The sequence below is a fragment of the Nakaseomyces glabratus genome, chromosome K, assembly GCF_010111755.1.
Source record: "Nakaseomyces glabratus chromosome K, complete sequence".
NCBI classification, from domain to species: domain Eukaryota; kingdom Fungi; phylum Ascomycota; class Saccharomycetes; order Saccharomycetales; family Saccharomycetaceae; genus Nakaseomyces; species Nakaseomyces glabratus.
In genome coordinates, this window is record NC_088961.1 from 894694 (window position 1) to 911204 (window position 16511).

Here is a 16511-nt window from a genome sequence, read left to right on the forward strand (position 1 = left end):
AGTCGGAAGCAGTTTCAAAAAAGAAAGTAACAGATAAATATGAGTGAAGAGCAAGATCCGCTGTTGGCGGCTTTGAACGAGAGCAATAACAATGGGGGTAGTGGAGACAACGCCGCTGTATCTGGGGAGGCTTCTGCCGAGCCATTGGAGGCGGCACCTGAGCCAGAGCCCGTGGATCCCGAGAAAGAAGCGTATGAGAAGGCATTGAGGCATTTCAAGAAGAAGTTGATGGAACACAGGAGGTATGATGACCAGTTGAAGCAGCGTCGCCAGACTATACGGGATTTGGAGAAGATATACGATAAGACTGAGAACGATATCAAAGCGTTGCAGAGTATCGGTCAATTGATTGGTGAAGTGATGAAGGAGTTGTCGGAAGAGAAATATATTGTGAAAGCGTCATCAGGTCCTCGTTATATCGTAGGTGTCAGAAACTCGGTTGATAGATCGAAACTGAAAAAAGGTGTAAGAGTGACATTAGATATTACCACTTTAACCATTATGCGAATCTTACCCCGTGAAACTGACCCATTGGTTTACAACATGACCAGTTTCGAGCAGGGTGAGATATCTTTCGAGGGTATCGGTGGTTTGACCGATCAAATTAGAGAACTAAGAGAAGTCATTGAGCTGCCATTGAAGAACCCGGAAATTTTTCAAAGAGTTGGTATAAAACCTCCAAAGGGTGTCTTGTTATATGGACCACCTGGTACGGGTAAGACCTTGCTCGCCAAAGCTGTCGCCGCTACAATTGGTGCAAATTTCATTTTTTCACCAGCTTCTGGTATTGTGGATAAGTATATTGGTGAATCTGCCCGTATTATTAGAGAAATGTTTGCATATGCCAAAGAGCACGAGCCTTGTATCATATTTATGGATGAAGTTGATGCTATCGGTGGTCGTAGATTCAGTGAAGGTACTTCGGCAGACAGAGAAATTCAAAGAACATTGATGGAATTGCTGACACAGATGGATGGTTTCGATAATTTGGGACAGACAAAGATTATTATGGCCACAAACAGACCCGATACGTTAGATCCAGCCTTGTTAAGACCAGGTAGACTCGATAGAAAAATTGAAATCCCCTTGCCAAATGAGGCCGGAAGACTGGAAATATTCAAGATTCATACGTCAAAGGTGAAGAAGAGTGGTGAATTCGATTTCGATGCAGCCGTTAAAATGAGTGATGGTTTCAATGGTGCTGATATTCGTAACTGTGCCACAGAAGCTGGTTTCTTTGCCATCAGAGATGACCGTGATCATATTATTCCAGAAGATTTAATGAAGGCGGTGAGAAAGGTCGCAGAAGTCAAGAAACTGGAAGGTACTCTCGAGTATCAAAAATTATGATTTGCTATAATTAAGTCATGGTAGAATTCTCTATCGGCATACAATATATATATATATATATATGTATGTGTGTGTTTGTATGAAAAAGCATCTTACATAAATAATCTATTTTAATTATCATTACCAATCATCTACCCGGCTAAATACACGGTGCCATTACAATTCTATAATTTCAGTGAAATGTTTGTTAAACTCTTCTGTTAAATGATCTTTTAGTTTCTTGAATTGAGACCCGTAATCTTGACCGCAATAACTGCATATTAATGGTGAACCCTTAATGTACTTTAATTCAGTTTCTTTTACATTTGGTATAGATTTCAAAGGCAAATCTATCCAATTAACAAAAAAATTGGTATTGAATGAGTTATAGTGTTTCTTATGCTTTAATCTGGGGGAGTCGAAGTCCTTTGTTATTACATGTATATGAAGATTCTTCATTGAGGGAACTGAATGAATACCGACTGCTAAAAAGTTTTTTATGAAAGTGTCTTTGTCGGCAAATATAGATTGTACTTTATCGGAAGGCTGGTAATGTTGTGTGAAGCCCTCATATATGTAATCTATTGCCCTTTGTACGTAGTTCTCTAGTTGATTCTTGACACTTGAATTCAGTCCTATTGTTGGGTGCTTTTTCGTTAATGTGTTTGACCTGGGTAACACTAACAGATGAAATCTAGCTTTAGGGAAGCTATCATGTATTATAACTGCATCCTCATCAAAATATACAACTGTATCCTTTCCATACTTTTCGGGATGGTCGATGTAAACTTGTAAGGCACTGTCCCATTTCATCATGGTTATCTCAGTAGTGTGGCTATATTTTCAACTACTACTGTCTTGCATCTATGTTCATATTCTGAGAGCTTTTAATGATATTGATAATTTTGTAATTCAAAATCCCCTTAAGAAGCACGAACTTTCTCAATTTGATGGTTAATATAATGTCACAATTATAGTATTTATGTGAAGGTGCTAATTATACAGAATATCGAAATTGAAATTAATAATATAGTAGTAATATAAAGAATTGAAAAGTTTATTTTAAAGCAAATGGTGAGGATGAAGATGTGCAATAATTAACAGGAGCAATTTGGACCACGGTAAATCACTAAAGATAATTAATGCATCAATAATATCTTAAATCACTCAATTATCCATACAAATAGATATGAACTCTTCCTCATTAATTGCTCCATCATCATCCATATCGAACTCATCTATCATCGCGTGGCATTCTTCCATTGTTAAGTTTTCACCTAGTTCCTGGGCCACTTCTCGAAGATCCTGCACAGTAATCTTCTTATCCCCATTCTTATCAAATAGCTGGAAAGCTCTCTTGATTTCTTCTACAGGATCCCGTTTCAGCATTCTTTCTCCCATCTCTTGAAAGAAATCATCGTATTTTATCTGTCTCCGCCTGTCATTATCGTGTTTATCTATCAGATCAAGTACTTCTCTCTTAGATAGGTCAAACCCAAGAGCTCTCATAGCAACCTTTAACTCATGATAGTCCAAGTACCCATCATTATTCATATCAAATAGCGAAAAGGCCTCGAATATCTCTTGTCTTTGTTCTTCTGTCAATTGGCTTCCACGAGCTGGCGACATCCTGATCCCACTCATATCTACTTTATTACACGCACTTCCTAGCTCCTGTTTGAAGGGTTTATATCAGGTTTATAGCTAGATGCAAACGAAAGGTTCCATTTAACTGCATGTCTTTGTTATTTAGATGACAAAGTCAAGATTCAGCATTTTTTACAGACTTAACAAATCGCCTTGTGAAGGCTGAAAAATTATTTCAGTACCGATCGCGATGACCTTTAACTACAAAAAGCCTATGAACAATAGAAACTGAAAGTATTAGGCCAGTAACCTCTAATAATTCATAAACTAACCTAATAGAAAGACTGTTAAGGTTCTTAAACCTCTACCTATTTCAACTATTATCCTACTTTTTTGAACAATATAAGGGTCTCCTTTACGGTTATTTTCCTGGGGATTCAATAACCTTTTTGACACTTTAACCCCTCTGCTTTAGTAAGTCATTAACACATATATTGGCCTCAGTATGGATTTGCCAAGTGAACCACCAAGCTACGATGTCGTCAATGGCCAGCAGTCAGTGAGAGGTGAAGTTGGGCATGCAAGTGCCAGTGCCAGTGCCAGTGCCAGTGCTGATATAGAAACTGGTCGTACACGAGATGATTCATTTGACATGGATATTGATGAATCAGCACTTTATGAAAATGAAGGTGATGGCATGATAGGAAACCTGGGCTCTACTAGTATTCCATATATTTCGCGAATAAAAAATAGGCTAAATGATAATATTATAGAGCCTGTACAGAATAATATAATTGATCCGCTGGTAGGACTTAACTATATTGTTACTGATACTGTCAATTACTACGTTTCCAAAGTTGGTAATCCTTTTATTCTGAGCCGTTTTATTTACATCTTTATTATTTCCATAGTTGCATATGGTTTGTTGTCAAGGGAAGACCCTAATAAGGATCATGTATCCGGGACAAGAGGCTCGTTTGCTGATCATGATGCCTTTTTAAACTATGCAAGACTAACTGCTGATCTGTCCAAATTTGAAAGAGATTTGGAGTATTTGAGTAGTATGCCTCACATGTCTGGAACAAAAGGTGATACTGCAATGAGACAATATATATATCAGTCTATGAAGAATAATAACATTCATTTGTTACGTGAATGGGAGGCTGAAGGATTTGCAAATTATCCAAAAGATGATGGAATGTCATTAAGAATTAGACCACAGAGCGGCGAACCTTTCAGTATTGAACTTACGGATGTGAATTTTAATCCAGGTTCTCCCAATGGAGAACTAAGAGATATAAATTTGATATACGGACATTATGGTTCCGAACAAGACCTTCAACTATTAAAGGAGGCGCAACTACTCAAGGAGGATTTTGTGTTACTTATCAAATATGATCAATATGTTAGTCAGCAGGTACTGATGGCCCAGAATTACGGAGCTAAAGCTATAGTATTTATCTCGGATGTAATTAATGGCAATGAAAATGTAATTAAACAGAACTCTGTTTCAATTTCACAGTATGGTGCAGGTATTATGGAAATTAGGTACCCTAATCTGAAGTACAGCGAAAACTCAGAGACATATTCGAAGACAATGCCTTCCATACCAACATTACCACTATCTTATAAGCAAGGAAGGCAATTAATGGAACTACTTCATAGCGGAATTAAATATGAGGACAAATACTTTAGTGGTAAGCCTGGTATTGTGAAAGTAGACATGAGAGTTGATAACGTTTTGAGAACTGCCCAACCAATATCCGACTTTGTTGGAAAAATAGAAGGAAAAGAACAATCTGATAGGGCTATTGTGATTGCAGCCAGAAGGAACTCTATTGATAATGGTGCGACGACGTCTGCTTTTGGTACAGCAATGATGCTCTCTTTGATTCAACTATTCCAAGAAATGAAATTTCGTTTCAACTGGAAGCCGTTGAGGAATATCTATTTCATATCTTTTGGAGGTTCGGACTTCAATTTCGAAGGCTCCAATACTTTGGTAGAACAACGACTAAGTGCGTTGAAAGAGGAAATCTACGCAATGGTTGATATATCTGAAGTTGGATTGGATTTCGAAGACTTGGGTCATTTAGACATACAATGTCACCCGCTTATGTATGATTTTTTCAAAAGTAAGTCAGATCATTCCCAGGTTGATGTAAATGTGTTACCAGTTCATGATTTTGGTGATTGGACGCCATATTTGACTCATGGTATCCCTACTGCAACATTCTCCAAGTCAAAATTAAAATCAAAACTACTTGCTCATACAAAGGCAGATACCTTTGAAAGGGTAGGACATTTATTAAAACAGAGCAACTACCAAGAAAAATTACTAGATGTTCTAATATTTTTGTTTAGATCAGCACTGTTGTTAGTAGACAAACCAGTAATTCCTTTTGAAGTCTCAACTTTCGTCACTGAGTTGGATAGCATGCTAAATGACTTAGAAATTTCTCACAAAGGTCAGATCAGATTTGATACAATAATAAAGGGTTTGTTAATGTGGAAAAGGCTTGGTAAAGAATGTACAGCTTGGAAGCATGAATGGTCAAACATTGTTGAAAATTTAGATAATGGGATGGAGCCTTCTCTTTTCTCTGTCCATAGATGGGCATGGAATAAAAAAATTACTAACATTGGTAGAAGACTCTGTGCTCCCAATGGGCTAACTGATAGAAATAACTACAAAAACGTCATATTTGGACCTACTTTGTTTGCTAACAATAAGGACTTGTTAAACTGGAGTTTTCCTGGAGTTCGTGATGCGATTTATAAGCAAGATTATAATAAGGCTCAAGAGGAATTGGATGGCATTGGAGAAATTCTGATGAATGCTGCTAAAATATTCTCAGAAGAGACTACAGATTCCAGTTATAAATAGTTAATAAGGAAACGGATTGAATTTAGCTATAGAATGACGTCGTTGATTTCTTTTTAATAGCCTATTATGACATGTTAAACAAACAAATTATAGAAAGATAAAGAATATATTGTCATCTAATTGTTTGATAGTATGATTGTTTGTGAGTATTTTTCCTTGGACGTTTTCGTTTTAGAGACCTGAAGTCTTCAATACGTAATGTATGGTTATTTCCGAATTCAATATAACTTGGTGGTCTGATTGCGTCTTCATGCCCATCCAGAAATTTGGATTTTATGATATTTCTGTTATGAAAGATAATTTTAACATTTGCTTTCTCATGGGCATATTTTCTAATCATTCTGACTGTATTGGCACAAGTGTGGGATTTTACCTCTATACTCTTGCTATGGAGTTGCGGATCAAAAATTTCGTTGTTAAAGAATGACAGTTTATATTTTCTTTTACTGATGGGTAGCCATGACCATTTATTCCGTTTTAATATGCGTACTGTAGGTGATCTATTACATCCTCTTGGAAATGTCGCTATTAGTAGTGGTTTTTTGTCTGCTGATTGAGATTCATGTGTTGAGCTTAAACAACACATATCTTCAATGCGTATCCCCGAAATCGGCGTTATCTGAGTCAAGTTTTCATGATTACAAAGGGCAACTTGTCCATCGGGGTGGCTATCTATTGAGCTATTATATCTCTGCTGGTATACTTGGTGCAGGTTCTCAAATTGCTTTTTAAATAGCTTTTGGCGATTCCAAAATGCTTTTATTTTACGGAATCTAAGTAACTCTCGGATATTGACGAAATACGGCGCAAAATACCTACTCTTTGACTTCCTTTGTGGAGGAGGTGCTCTCATGTTTAAATTTTATTTGTTCTATAAATTCATGCATTACTTTATAGATTGTTAAGGTAGATAAATATGATTAATTGCATTTGTCATTAAAAGGACAGATCTCTGATAAATCTCCTTATTCTTTATTTGTCCTCGCGAGTAATTTGTGTTAGATGGAAATGTGTGTTGTGACACAAAAGAGCTTTCACAAGGTGAACTATCATAATCCTTCAGTTGAAATTTTTACTTATTTGTTGATTTGTACTAATGTATGGTACAATCTATGATTTATCAGGCCTTCTGATACGAATAATCCAAATTAGGAGGTGGAATAAGCGAGCATTAGCTTGTTTAGTCAAGTTCCCTTATTAAGAGCACAGTTTCTTCGGAAGTACCATCTGATAATGTAACAGGTTCACCCTTGGAACCAGTTTCAGTAAATCCATGTTCTTTGTACCAATTCATAAGTTGTTCATCACTACTTCTAGTAGCAGTAAATAGTTTGTGCTGGTGATTCTTTTTGCATTCATCAAGAGCATACTCAAGCAATTTTTCTTTTATTTCATGATCATCGTATTTTTCTAGGACGGCTAAAAGCTCGATATGTAAACCTTTTTGTAAGCTGTCACTCTTCTTCTTTTGTAATAAAAGCAATTTGATGGTACCTACAGGAATTTCGCTATAGTAAGCGATTTGAGCCATGTAAGCCTCTTTTTTTTTATCATTACCACCTTTGAACAATTCAGAAAAGAAGCTCTCTTCAAATTGTTGGTTTGGATAAACGATTTTGGCAATCTTTGCCATCATCCCCAAGTTATTCTCATATACATTATCCAGGTTAATAATCGAACGACCCATTTGTTTTCCTTTGCAGCTTAGAGATCAATTTATTGAACTATACAATACTCTGAAAGTGGTCTTGATAATTGCAGATACACTTTCTGATATATTGCTTTGTAGTGTAAAACATCTGAAAATACTAACTCTCAATTGATACTTGTGTGTTTCTTCTACAATTGCATATAGCGATGCAATTTTCATGTTTCTCCGAATGCTAAGAAAAATTTAGTGCAAATTGCGATGAGCAAGTACAGAAATTTGATCAGTGATTTCAACTCTCGATGAGACCAGTTTATTAATAAATATTATACACTTGTGAGAATGAATGGTAGCTTGATATAAGAATGCAATATATAAGAAACATGGGTAGACAGTGTTCACACTCGTTTTCTTTAAATTATTTCAATAAGTTTGAGTAATCGTTATGCCATTTCAATTTCATTGTTTTCGGAACCTGTAAACTTGTTATGGCCACCGACCACTTGCTTACCCTCATTATTGATTCTAATCATCTTGAAGGTACTCATGGCACCAAAGGTACCGTTCCAGTTCCTTAGGAAAACAACACTTTGTTCGTCTGCCAAGTCAGGACATAGGAAACCTTTCTTGAACTCTTCCATTTCAAGTTTCTTTTTCTGTTCTAGAAGCAACTGTCTGTTTGGAGTGGGTCTATTACTACGTTGCTTCTTCTTAAACTGTTCTAATTCCGGATCATCACGGTTGATAAACTGCTCAATAAAGACAGCAGCTTCCTCGTAACTAAAATTCTTCTTGTCTTTAAAACTATCGCTCTTGATCACATCTTGTATAAACTTCACTCTAGCAAGTTCGTTGGATCTCTTCTCATTGTGAGCACGCTTCTTCTCCTGCACTTTGCTTTCACGCATGGTCGCCCTCACCAACTGTTGGTACTTACGACCCTTGGGATGGACAGCAACCTGCTTGCCACTACCCTTGATCTTCTTCTGCACCTTCGATAACGACTTAGATAACGGCATTTTGTAACGGCGGTATGTGAGGATTGTGGTTACTTTGGTTCTGTAAATGGCCTCTAACTTTCTTGTATCTCAACTCTCAAATATGTTGCGATGAGATGGCCGATGAGATGAGCTCTGGCTTTGGAAAAGTGAAAAATTTCAATTTCCTCGAGACTTCAAATACACCTGCATCGAAGAAAGTCCCGTACGAATGCCAAGGACAATGGGAGGGGGGATTTAGATAACAGTTAGCATCAGCATAAAATGGCATTGATAAGGACTATTGTTATATAAATAAGCTTTCTTTTGTGGGTTTTGTGGTTACTCAGGAGGCAAGCAAGGTGTGAAGAGAGGTGTGACTATGTCTTTGTTTAAATTGATTACTCCGTGTGCATTTGTTGAGCTTACGAAGGCCTCCAAGAAGGTGGTACCTGTTGACTCTACTTGGTACCTGCCCAATTTGAAGCGTGATGGTAAGCAAGAGTTTATGGACGTTGAACGTATTCCTGGTGCTGTCTATTTTGATATTGATGATATCAGGGATTCAGCTAGCGAGTTTCCACATATGGCTCCAGACCTAGCTACTTTCAATGAAGGGATGAGTCAACTTGGTGTGAATAAGGAGGACATTCTGGTTGTCTATGACAGAATTGGTAATTTCAGCGCTCCTCGTTGTGCATGGACATTGGTTATGCTAGGCCACCCAGAAGTGTACCTGTTGAACAACTTCAATGCGTACAAGAAAGAGGGCTATCCCCTAGACACTACAAAATGGACAAAGCTCACTCAGTATCCAAAATCTAACTATAAGTCTGAAACCAACCTCTGTCCTGAAAATGTGATTACCTATGAACAAATGCTGGAATTGGTGAAGTCTGGCGAGTTGAAGAAGAAGTACAATGTCTATGATGCAAGAGCTTTGAACAGATTTGAAGGTAAAGCTCCAGAACCAAGACCTGATATTAGCTCAGGTCATGTTGCTGGTGTACAGCCTCTGCCATTTACTGAAATCTTGGATCAACCTGATCTAACATTCCCACAAGAACAGGTTGACATGGAAAAGAAAGTTCAAGAGGCATTCAAAAAGCTGAATAATACCTACGATCCAAGCAAGCCTACGATTGTCATGTGTGGTACTGGAGTCAGTGCATGCATCATTAGAACAGCTTTGGAACATTCAGGTGTTAAGGACATAAAATTGTATGATGGATCATGGGTTGAATGGGTCTTAAGATCAGATCCTAAGCTCATTGCTAAAGATAGAGAGTGATAATTGTGCTTTTCAATTCTTTGGAAATGAAAACTCCTATAGTAAATATTTAAGTATCCCTACATAATGAATATAATTACTGACTTGTGGTAATATGGGAGTACTGACGGAACTATTGTAGAAGCTGTTCCTGCAATTGATGTGAATCTTTACCTATATGAGTGTCTAAGTAGTATTCTATTTGACTCACTATTTACGTTGAGATAATCTGACAAGCTGCAGGTCATATAGAGGACTGATGAGAGGCCTAAAGATGAGTATGCTTCATATATACTGCTCCTCCATGACAGAAGTTACATTACTTAGCTGATATATTACACAATTAAAGAAGTTGAAATTGTAATAACTTCAATAGCAAAAACAACCACACGTTTTAAGAGTCAAAAATGGCTGAAGTGGAAGCCCTCCCAGGTCTTAAGCAACCGGTGGATGATGCCGGTCTGTTAGAAGATGCTAACCAAGTGCATACGCTGGTAATTCCTAGTGGACATATATGGCGTGTTGAACTTTCATCTGATGAAAAATTATCGCTAAAGGTTACGGCTGGTATTGGTGAGATATTCGGGACAGAACTAGCCAACAATGTTGAGTATACTTTTTGGGATTGGAAATTTGGAATATATGCTGTAGAGGAACTTGAAATTGAGTGGAAATGCCCACAATTACATGATAGGGAACTTTCGATTGTGGAGAATACGACTGCGCATAACGTTTACAATCTACATTTTGCACTCGAAAAAATGAGGAGCTCTACATTTGATGGACCAAGGATTATGGTTGTTGGTGAGAAGAACACTGGTAAAACTGCACTATGTAGAACATTATGTTCTTATGCTATCAAGAACAAGCCATATCAGCCTATGTTCGTCAATTTGAATCCAGTTGAGCCTATCTTTAGTCCTCCAGGTTGTGTTACTGCTGTGCCGATTTCAAGCACATTGGATGCCCAATTACCACGATGGGGTGAAACTATGACTAGTGGTGCCACTAGGTTGCATGGTAAACAACCTATAATAAAGAATTTTGGTTTTGAAACAATTGCTGAAAACCGGAGTCTCTATAAATTGGTTACTAAAAAATTATTCGAAACAGTGAGTGAAAGATTACAAAATGATTCTCTTGTACATAGATCTGGTTGTATCGTTGATTCACCGCCATTGGAAAACTGTGATGATGAATATTCAGAGTTAGTGGAAGCAATTGTTGGTCTTCGAATCAATTACTTGATTATATTGTGTAATGACAATGATAAGGGAAGGGAAATATACACGAAAGTTTCGAAAATAGTCAATACTTATGTCGGTGAAAGACTCCTAAGAGTACCGACTATGGCAGGTGTATTCGAAAAGGATGATGTCTATATTAGAGCTCAGCAACGTGCAGCAATACGAGAATATTTCTATGGTGATACTAGAACAGTTTTAAGTCCTTATAATTTAGGATGTGACACCTCAGATATTACAGTATGGAGGCCAAAGTCTGTTCTTCAGGGTGAGAATACAAACTTAGATACTCTAGAAGTAGCTCCAGTAGATAGCAGTACTTTACAATATGCATTGGTTGCTATCACATATGCTTCTAGAAAATCAGATTCTGAAGAGGTTCTACAAGCACCTATATTAGGATTTGGTCTAATCACAGAGCTCAATGAAAAACGTAACAAACTCAAAATTCTACTCCCTGTACCTGGAAGACTTCCACCCAATGCAATGATTTTAACCTCGTTTAGATATCTAGAATAAGCACGTGAACATTTGTTCTATATATTTGAGATATAATACAGCATATAATGAATATAAAGGTTTCCTTTTGAAGCAAAGCTATGAAAACTATATATCGAATCACAATTTTCTCACCTTGCAATGTGTCAATTGAATTATGTCTTAAATAAATATTTTTATATTTAGGTTTGAATTAGAATCATTTTGCAGCTCATCGCAAATCAATAATGTGCAAAAAAATAATCCATTAAACTTGCGAAAACACAAAATAATAAGAGCAAAACAAAATATCAATTTAGTATCAACTATTGATAACTTTACATACAATAACTACTGAAGTGTTTGAATATCAATATACTCAAAAGCGGTATATCTTTACTCATTTGATATTTATACTATTATGACACAATGCCCGATCAAAGTCAGTTACACATTAACTCCATATGACCTAACAATACTGGTATTAATTTACATGTATGTATTCGAGGGAATACATGTACCTTTGAAGATATTTCTGCGTTTGATTCCTGAATATGAAGATACTACTGAAGAGCTTTTATTGCTACATTTGGAGCCGGTCTCTAGCAAGTCAATTGAGCCAGTGCTACCATACCTAAAAGATATAATAAAATTGCTGGAAACAGAAAAAAGAGTAGACATTGCGAAATCTCTACTAGGCCACCTTCAAAATATTGATGGTTTAGAGGTCATAAACAACTTAGTTTGGGTTTTAGACAAGGAATGCCTACTGAAGAGTAACAAAAATAAGGATCAAATAATGATCGGATCTGTGAATAAACTGATTGCTAAAAAAAGTGTTCTAGGCGTTTACATTAGATACTGTTTTAAGAAATATATATGTGGCGGATTTGAAGAGCGTGAGGATTTATGGAACAGTTTTGTGTTTTTTAGACATCAATTCCTAAATGACGTTGATTCGTTAAGCTATAGATCTTTGGATTTGGAGGAATACAAGTTTCAATATTTTGAGTTTGGCACAACATCAAAAGTTGTTCTACCCTCTTATGAATCCCAATCTGATCTCAAATCGATAGAACTGATGAAAAAGCTCATTAAAAAAACCAACAACACTGGATTAAGCAAAGAAAATACACTTATTGTCTCACCCGATCAGCTACACAATTATATCAATTGGGAAGTTTCTCAAGTTTACTTTCTCAAAACGAAATCATCAAATTACGATAATATCTTTGATAACCTAACACTTCATGATATTACCAGATTTCCAGCAATTTTTTTTATCAGATACTTGAATGCAGTTAATGAAAATCGTTACCAAGATGCTCTAGATTTTTTGCACAATTATTTTGACTACACTTTAACACAGAGCTCTGAAAATTGCTACCACATCTCCCTTCTATATCTTGCCACTTTTCATGCGTCATTTGGGGATGCCAATTCTGCTTTAAAAGCATTTGAAGAAGCAACTAAGATTGCTCGTGAAAATAAAGACACTTCAACACTAAACGTGATAATGATATGGGTAATTAATTTTCTAGAAAAATACCCTATCTTTGCTGATAGATTTTATGTTACTGTTGATCAAATAATAAAATATTTAAAGTCAAGCTCTGATACAGACAATGCAGTAATACTTAAGAATGCATATCGATTTGACTCAATAATGCAGATGTATAAATGCACTAATGCGATTGATATCTTTGAGTCGACGCTGAAATACATGACGATAGTATTTCAGAGTATAAAAATATCAGACGTTCCTTACAAGTACCTAAACTATGCGTCAATGATGTGGAAAGTATTAGGACAACGACTCATAGCTGACATTTATGAAAAGATTATTCCAATAAATAATAATGATGGCTTCCGAGAGGATATCCTACATTATGAACACCTTTTAGAGAAAAAGGATTACACGCCCATAGGAGAATTCATAGAAAGAAAAAAGAAATGCCGGTTGACATTTCAACAAACTCTGGAGTTACGAATATTAGAGGTACGCTACTTAGTAGTTGTCAGAGAATACTGGTCTGCAATAGAGGTCATTGAAAGTTCACTGGTTGAGTTTTCTAGGTTTATATCTGAGTCTAAGTGGCAATCCTTGCTTGAGTTTGAAAAAGCGAGGATATTAATAGAATGTAAAGCTTCCATCAGGGCTATACCTTTAATACAAAATCTATACGATAGAGCTATTACAACTCATGACCCATACTTTGCATCCAAAGCGGTCTTATTATTAGTTCATGCACTAGCTAAAATTGGAAAGTTAGATGAATCCAGAAGGCTATTCACAGCTAACTTAGGAGTCATGTATCAGTTTCATGATTTGGATGATGAGATTAATAGGATATCAAATGTTGTAAATAATATCAAATACAAAAACATGACTATTTAGTAATAAAGGATGAAATTACTGAGAAACTGTATCATTGTGCGCTAGATAAACTTTAGTTGACTAACAATCTATATATCCCTATTTATAATGGCATAAAAAAAGCGAATAGTAACTGTTGTATAAAGGATTTTATAAAAAGATAACAGGAAAATGTTTAGAAATTGACAAATTATGAGTAAATTAGAATGCTTTAAAAAGATAAAAATATAACAATAATAATAATATTGAATCAGAAATGAAGTCATTGAACAACATGATTTAGTTCAAGCAGATGATGTTATGATAGTTCTAGTCCAAAGGAAATTCGTAAAATATTTCAATGGGCGGAAGAGGATTCTTATGTCGTCCCAAGGCGGATTTTCAACTTAAAAGTGAGTACCATTTATGGTTCCGTTAGAAGCTATAGTACCATTACTAGCCATAGTGACTGTTACGTATTGAATAGAAGGAGATGGGGTAGCAGTGACGGTGCTGACTACGGTGTCAGTGACAGTATCAGTGACTGTGGTAGTTACTGGAACACAACCTTGAGCGGATGCTGATTGGGAGCTGCTGACAGAGTTTATACCAGCCAATTCTTTTCCAATTGGGGCATTAGATGGACCGACACTTACAGCACTTTGACGAACAGTAACAAACAAAGTGGAAGTAATGGTAGAGGTAGTAGTGCCAGAAGAACCATCAGAGATGACGGTTCCGGTTGGTCTGCTATCAGCACCTACAGTTACAGTAGTCACAACAGTAACAACACCACCGTTGGCGTCGGTTTTAGTGACGGTGATGACGTTTTCCTTCTGTTGTTGGGCAGCGTCTTGGGCAGCGACAGATTTAGACTTAGAGTTTGTCAAGTAAACTGTAGAGTAAAGGGTAGAAGTTTCATAGTATGTAGTTGTTTCATCACTGTGAGTTATAATAACCTCTTGTGCGACTACTGATTGTGGTGGTTGCAAAGTAGTTGTATCACCTCTAGTTGCGGAAAATGTGGAAGAGCTGCTACTTGATGGGACGGCGGCGGCAGCGTTACCATTAGCGTCCACTGAAGAGACAGCGGCAGTTGGGTTAACTGATGAAAGAGGAGCGTTCTGATAAGAAGCTTGGTAGGTGCTGTTGGAATAGGCAGAAGCAGCGGAAGCAGTAGAGATAGCGAGGGCTAAGGCAGAAATGTATTGTTTCAATTGCATTTTTTTTCTTGTAATTCTTTAAAGTTTTTCTTGTAATTTTCTTTTAGGTTAGGATAACTGATATTCTCTGTATAGAGGAAGCGATCGGTAAAATAAAATAATAATGAATGGACGAGACCTAGTTTTGTAGTCTATGGCTCAATAGAAATAAAAATGAAAGATTTGGTCAATTTTTTTGTAAAGTGTCAAACTTCCTGGTTGGTATTGTTTCTGTTAAGAAAATTGAATTCTGACCTGGTATATTATATCAGTTTATAAAAAACTTTTTAATCTGGTTGTATCCTTGGGTAGGTTAATTGATTATAATCAGCGATAATACTAAAAATCAAATCAAGTAGATGAAAAAAGATAAATGACGCAATGTATAAATATAGAAATTTGTAAATCAAGGAATCGATATTAAAAAGGATTACGATTTGATAGAGGGCTCAGACCTAAGAGATTTATTTTTAAATATCATAGAAATCTTTTCTAGTTTATATACAAAATACAGAATTGCTGAGGTCCAGATGAACATAAAATTTTGAAATACTATTTCAATAAATTCTTTGGTGTTTTGTGAAGTAATTTCGAGTTGTAAAATAAAAATTCGTGTTTCCCCATGTCAAAGACAATTACGAATTAAACGTCTCTACACTTCTATCTCGAACAAATCCAGGAACGCAGTCTCTGACTGTGTAAGTAACTCAAGGTAAATTGGTCGGAGTACAATGGCAGGATATTATCAACCGTGGATACGAAATCGTCATTACAAGAAATCAGTGAAGAGGCATTAATGCCTCTTCACACTGACACTGCACTGTCCTTCAAACTTTAATGCTTTCTGAGCATTTGTCTTTCTGAATTGTCTCGATAGCGTATCCACAAGAGATATAATTTCGAAGCAGACAAGTAATGTGTGTGTGGGGGGAGGGGGGTCGTAGATGGAAAGGGAGATAAGAAGCGAAGAACAAGCTAAGACTACGCAAGAGATCGACATAGTTCTAATCTTACGCCATTGTTGAGTTTCTGACCGAGTACCAATTGGCATAGACAAATTGGCAAAACTCACTACTTCTTTGCAAGGTAGTCAAGTCACAAGCATAGTGTGTTTAAAGGGTTTTATTTACACTTAGAAAACCAAAAGCCAGAGGAGCGAAATGTTGCGCAGAATAAACCGACATTCCCCTTGAATTTTCGCGTCCTTCTTTTACCCGGCAATTGCTAGAATCGAGGGTGGACACAAAAAAAAGGACTGCAAATCCAAAGCGTACATTTAGAAAAACCTGCAGGAACAATGAACTTTCCCTGATTTTCGCGTCACTATTTGTTCAATAGCAGATGGTATAGCCATGGAATTTTTGGCGTTTCCTCATTTAAAAATCTACCAAGTCGCGAAATATTTTTTGAAAGAGCATTCGAAAGAGCTGTGCTCAGACTATCAATGAAGTGACATGCCCCAGGGTGGTGAACCCCTCTTAAGACCTCTCCTAATTTGCTATATCTATGAACAATTTTACACTACACACGCTTA

General features: G+C 36.6%; 11 protein-coding genes across 11 annotated transcripts; 5 read left to right on the forward strand and 6 right to left on the reverse strand.

Annotated features, from left to right (window-relative positions):
- Window positions 1-39: 39 nt before the first annotated feature.
- Window positions 40-1350, forward strand: RPT4 (proteasome regulatory particle base subunit RPT4; the record flags this gene model as incomplete). The annotated part of the gene is made up of 1 exon (XM_448608.1): window positions 40-1350. One exon carries the CDS (start codon window positions 40-42, stop codon window positions 1348-1350), a length of 1311 nt encoding a protein of 436 aa, XP_448608.1.
- Window positions 1351-1506: 156 nt separating this feature from the next.
- HNT3 (DNA 5'-adenosine monophosphate hydrolase) lies at window positions 1507-2145 on the reverse strand (the record flags this gene model as incomplete). Its single annotated transcript, XM_448609.2, has 1 exon — window positions 1507-2145. The coding sequence occupies one exon, from the start codon at window positions 2143-2145 to the stop codon at window positions 1507-1509; it is 639 nt and encodes a 212-aa protein (XP_448609.2).
- Window positions 2146-2496: 351 nt separating this feature from the next.
- On the reverse strand, window positions 2497-2973 carry CDC31 (centrin; the record flags this gene model as incomplete). Its single annotated transcript, XM_448610.1, has 1 exon — window positions 2497-2973. One exon carries the CDS (start codon window positions 2971-2973, stop codon window positions 2497-2499), a length of 477 nt encoding a protein of 158 aa, XP_448610.1.
- Window positions 2974-3421: 448 nt separating this feature from the next.
- On the forward strand, window positions 3422-5803 carry TRE2 (putative zinc metalloprotease; the record flags this gene model as incomplete). The annotated part of the gene is made up of 1 exon (XM_448611.1): window positions 3422-5803. One exon carries the CDS (start codon window positions 3422-3424, stop codon window positions 5801-5803), a length of 2382 nt encoding a protein of 793 aa, XP_448611.1.
- A 112-nt stretch (window positions 5804-5915) lies between these two features.
- OSW1 (Osw1p) lies at window positions 5916-6656 on the reverse strand (the record flags this gene model as incomplete). The annotated part of the gene is made up of 1 exon (XM_448612.1): window positions 5916-6656. The coding sequence occupies one exon, from the start codon at window positions 6654-6656 to the stop codon at window positions 5916-5918; it is 741 nt and encodes a 246-aa protein (XP_448612.1).
- Window positions 6657-6983: 327 nt separating this feature from the next.
- Window positions 6984-7490, reverse strand: NAT5 (peptide alpha-N-acetyltransferase subunit NAT5; the record flags this gene model as incomplete). Its single annotated transcript, XM_448613.1, has 1 exon — window positions 6984-7490. The coding sequence occupies one exon, from the start codon at window positions 7488-7490 to the stop codon at window positions 6984-6986; it is 507 nt and encodes a 168-aa protein (XP_448613.1).
- Window positions 7491-7894: 404 nt separating this feature from the next.
- Window positions 7895-8470, reverse strand: TMA16 (Tma16p; the record flags this gene model as incomplete). Its single annotated transcript, XM_448614.2, has 1 exon — window positions 7895-8470. One exon carries the CDS (start codon window positions 8468-8470, stop codon window positions 7895-7897), a length of 576 nt encoding a protein of 191 aa, XP_448614.2.
- A 340-nt stretch (window positions 8471-8810) lies between these two features.
- Window positions 8811-9719, forward strand: TUM1 (thiosulfate sulfurtransferase; the record flags this gene model as incomplete). Its single annotated transcript, XM_448615.1, has 1 exon — window positions 8811-9719. The coding sequence occupies one exon, from the start codon at window positions 8811-8813 to the stop codon at window positions 9717-9719; it is 909 nt and encodes a 302-aa protein (XP_448615.1).
- Window positions 9720-10105: 386 nt separating this feature from the next.
- CLP1 (cleavage polyadenylation factor subunit CLP1) lies at window positions 10106-11461 on the forward strand (the record flags this gene model as incomplete). The annotated part of the gene is made up of 1 exon (XM_448616.1): window positions 10106-11461. The coding sequence occupies one exon, from the start codon at window positions 10106-10108 to the stop codon at window positions 11459-11461; it is 1356 nt and encodes a 451-aa protein (XP_448616.1).
- A 379-nt stretch (window positions 11462-11840) lies between these two features.
- Window positions 11841-13817, forward strand: APC5 (anaphase promoting complex subunit 5; the record flags this gene model as incomplete). The annotated part of the gene is made up of 1 exon (XM_448617.1): window positions 11841-13817. The coding sequence occupies one exon, from the start codon at window positions 11841-11843 to the stop codon at window positions 13815-13817; it is 1977 nt and encodes a 658-aa protein (XP_448617.1).
- A 365-nt stretch (window positions 13818-14182) lies between these two features.
- On the reverse strand, window positions 14183-14998 carry SRL1 (Srl1p; the record flags this gene model as incomplete). Its single annotated transcript, XM_448618.1, has 1 exon — window positions 14183-14998. The coding sequence occupies one exon, from the start codon at window positions 14996-14998 to the stop codon at window positions 14183-14185; it is 816 nt and encodes a 271-aa protein (XP_448618.1).
- Between the last annotated feature and the right edge of the window lie 1513 nt (window positions 14999-16511).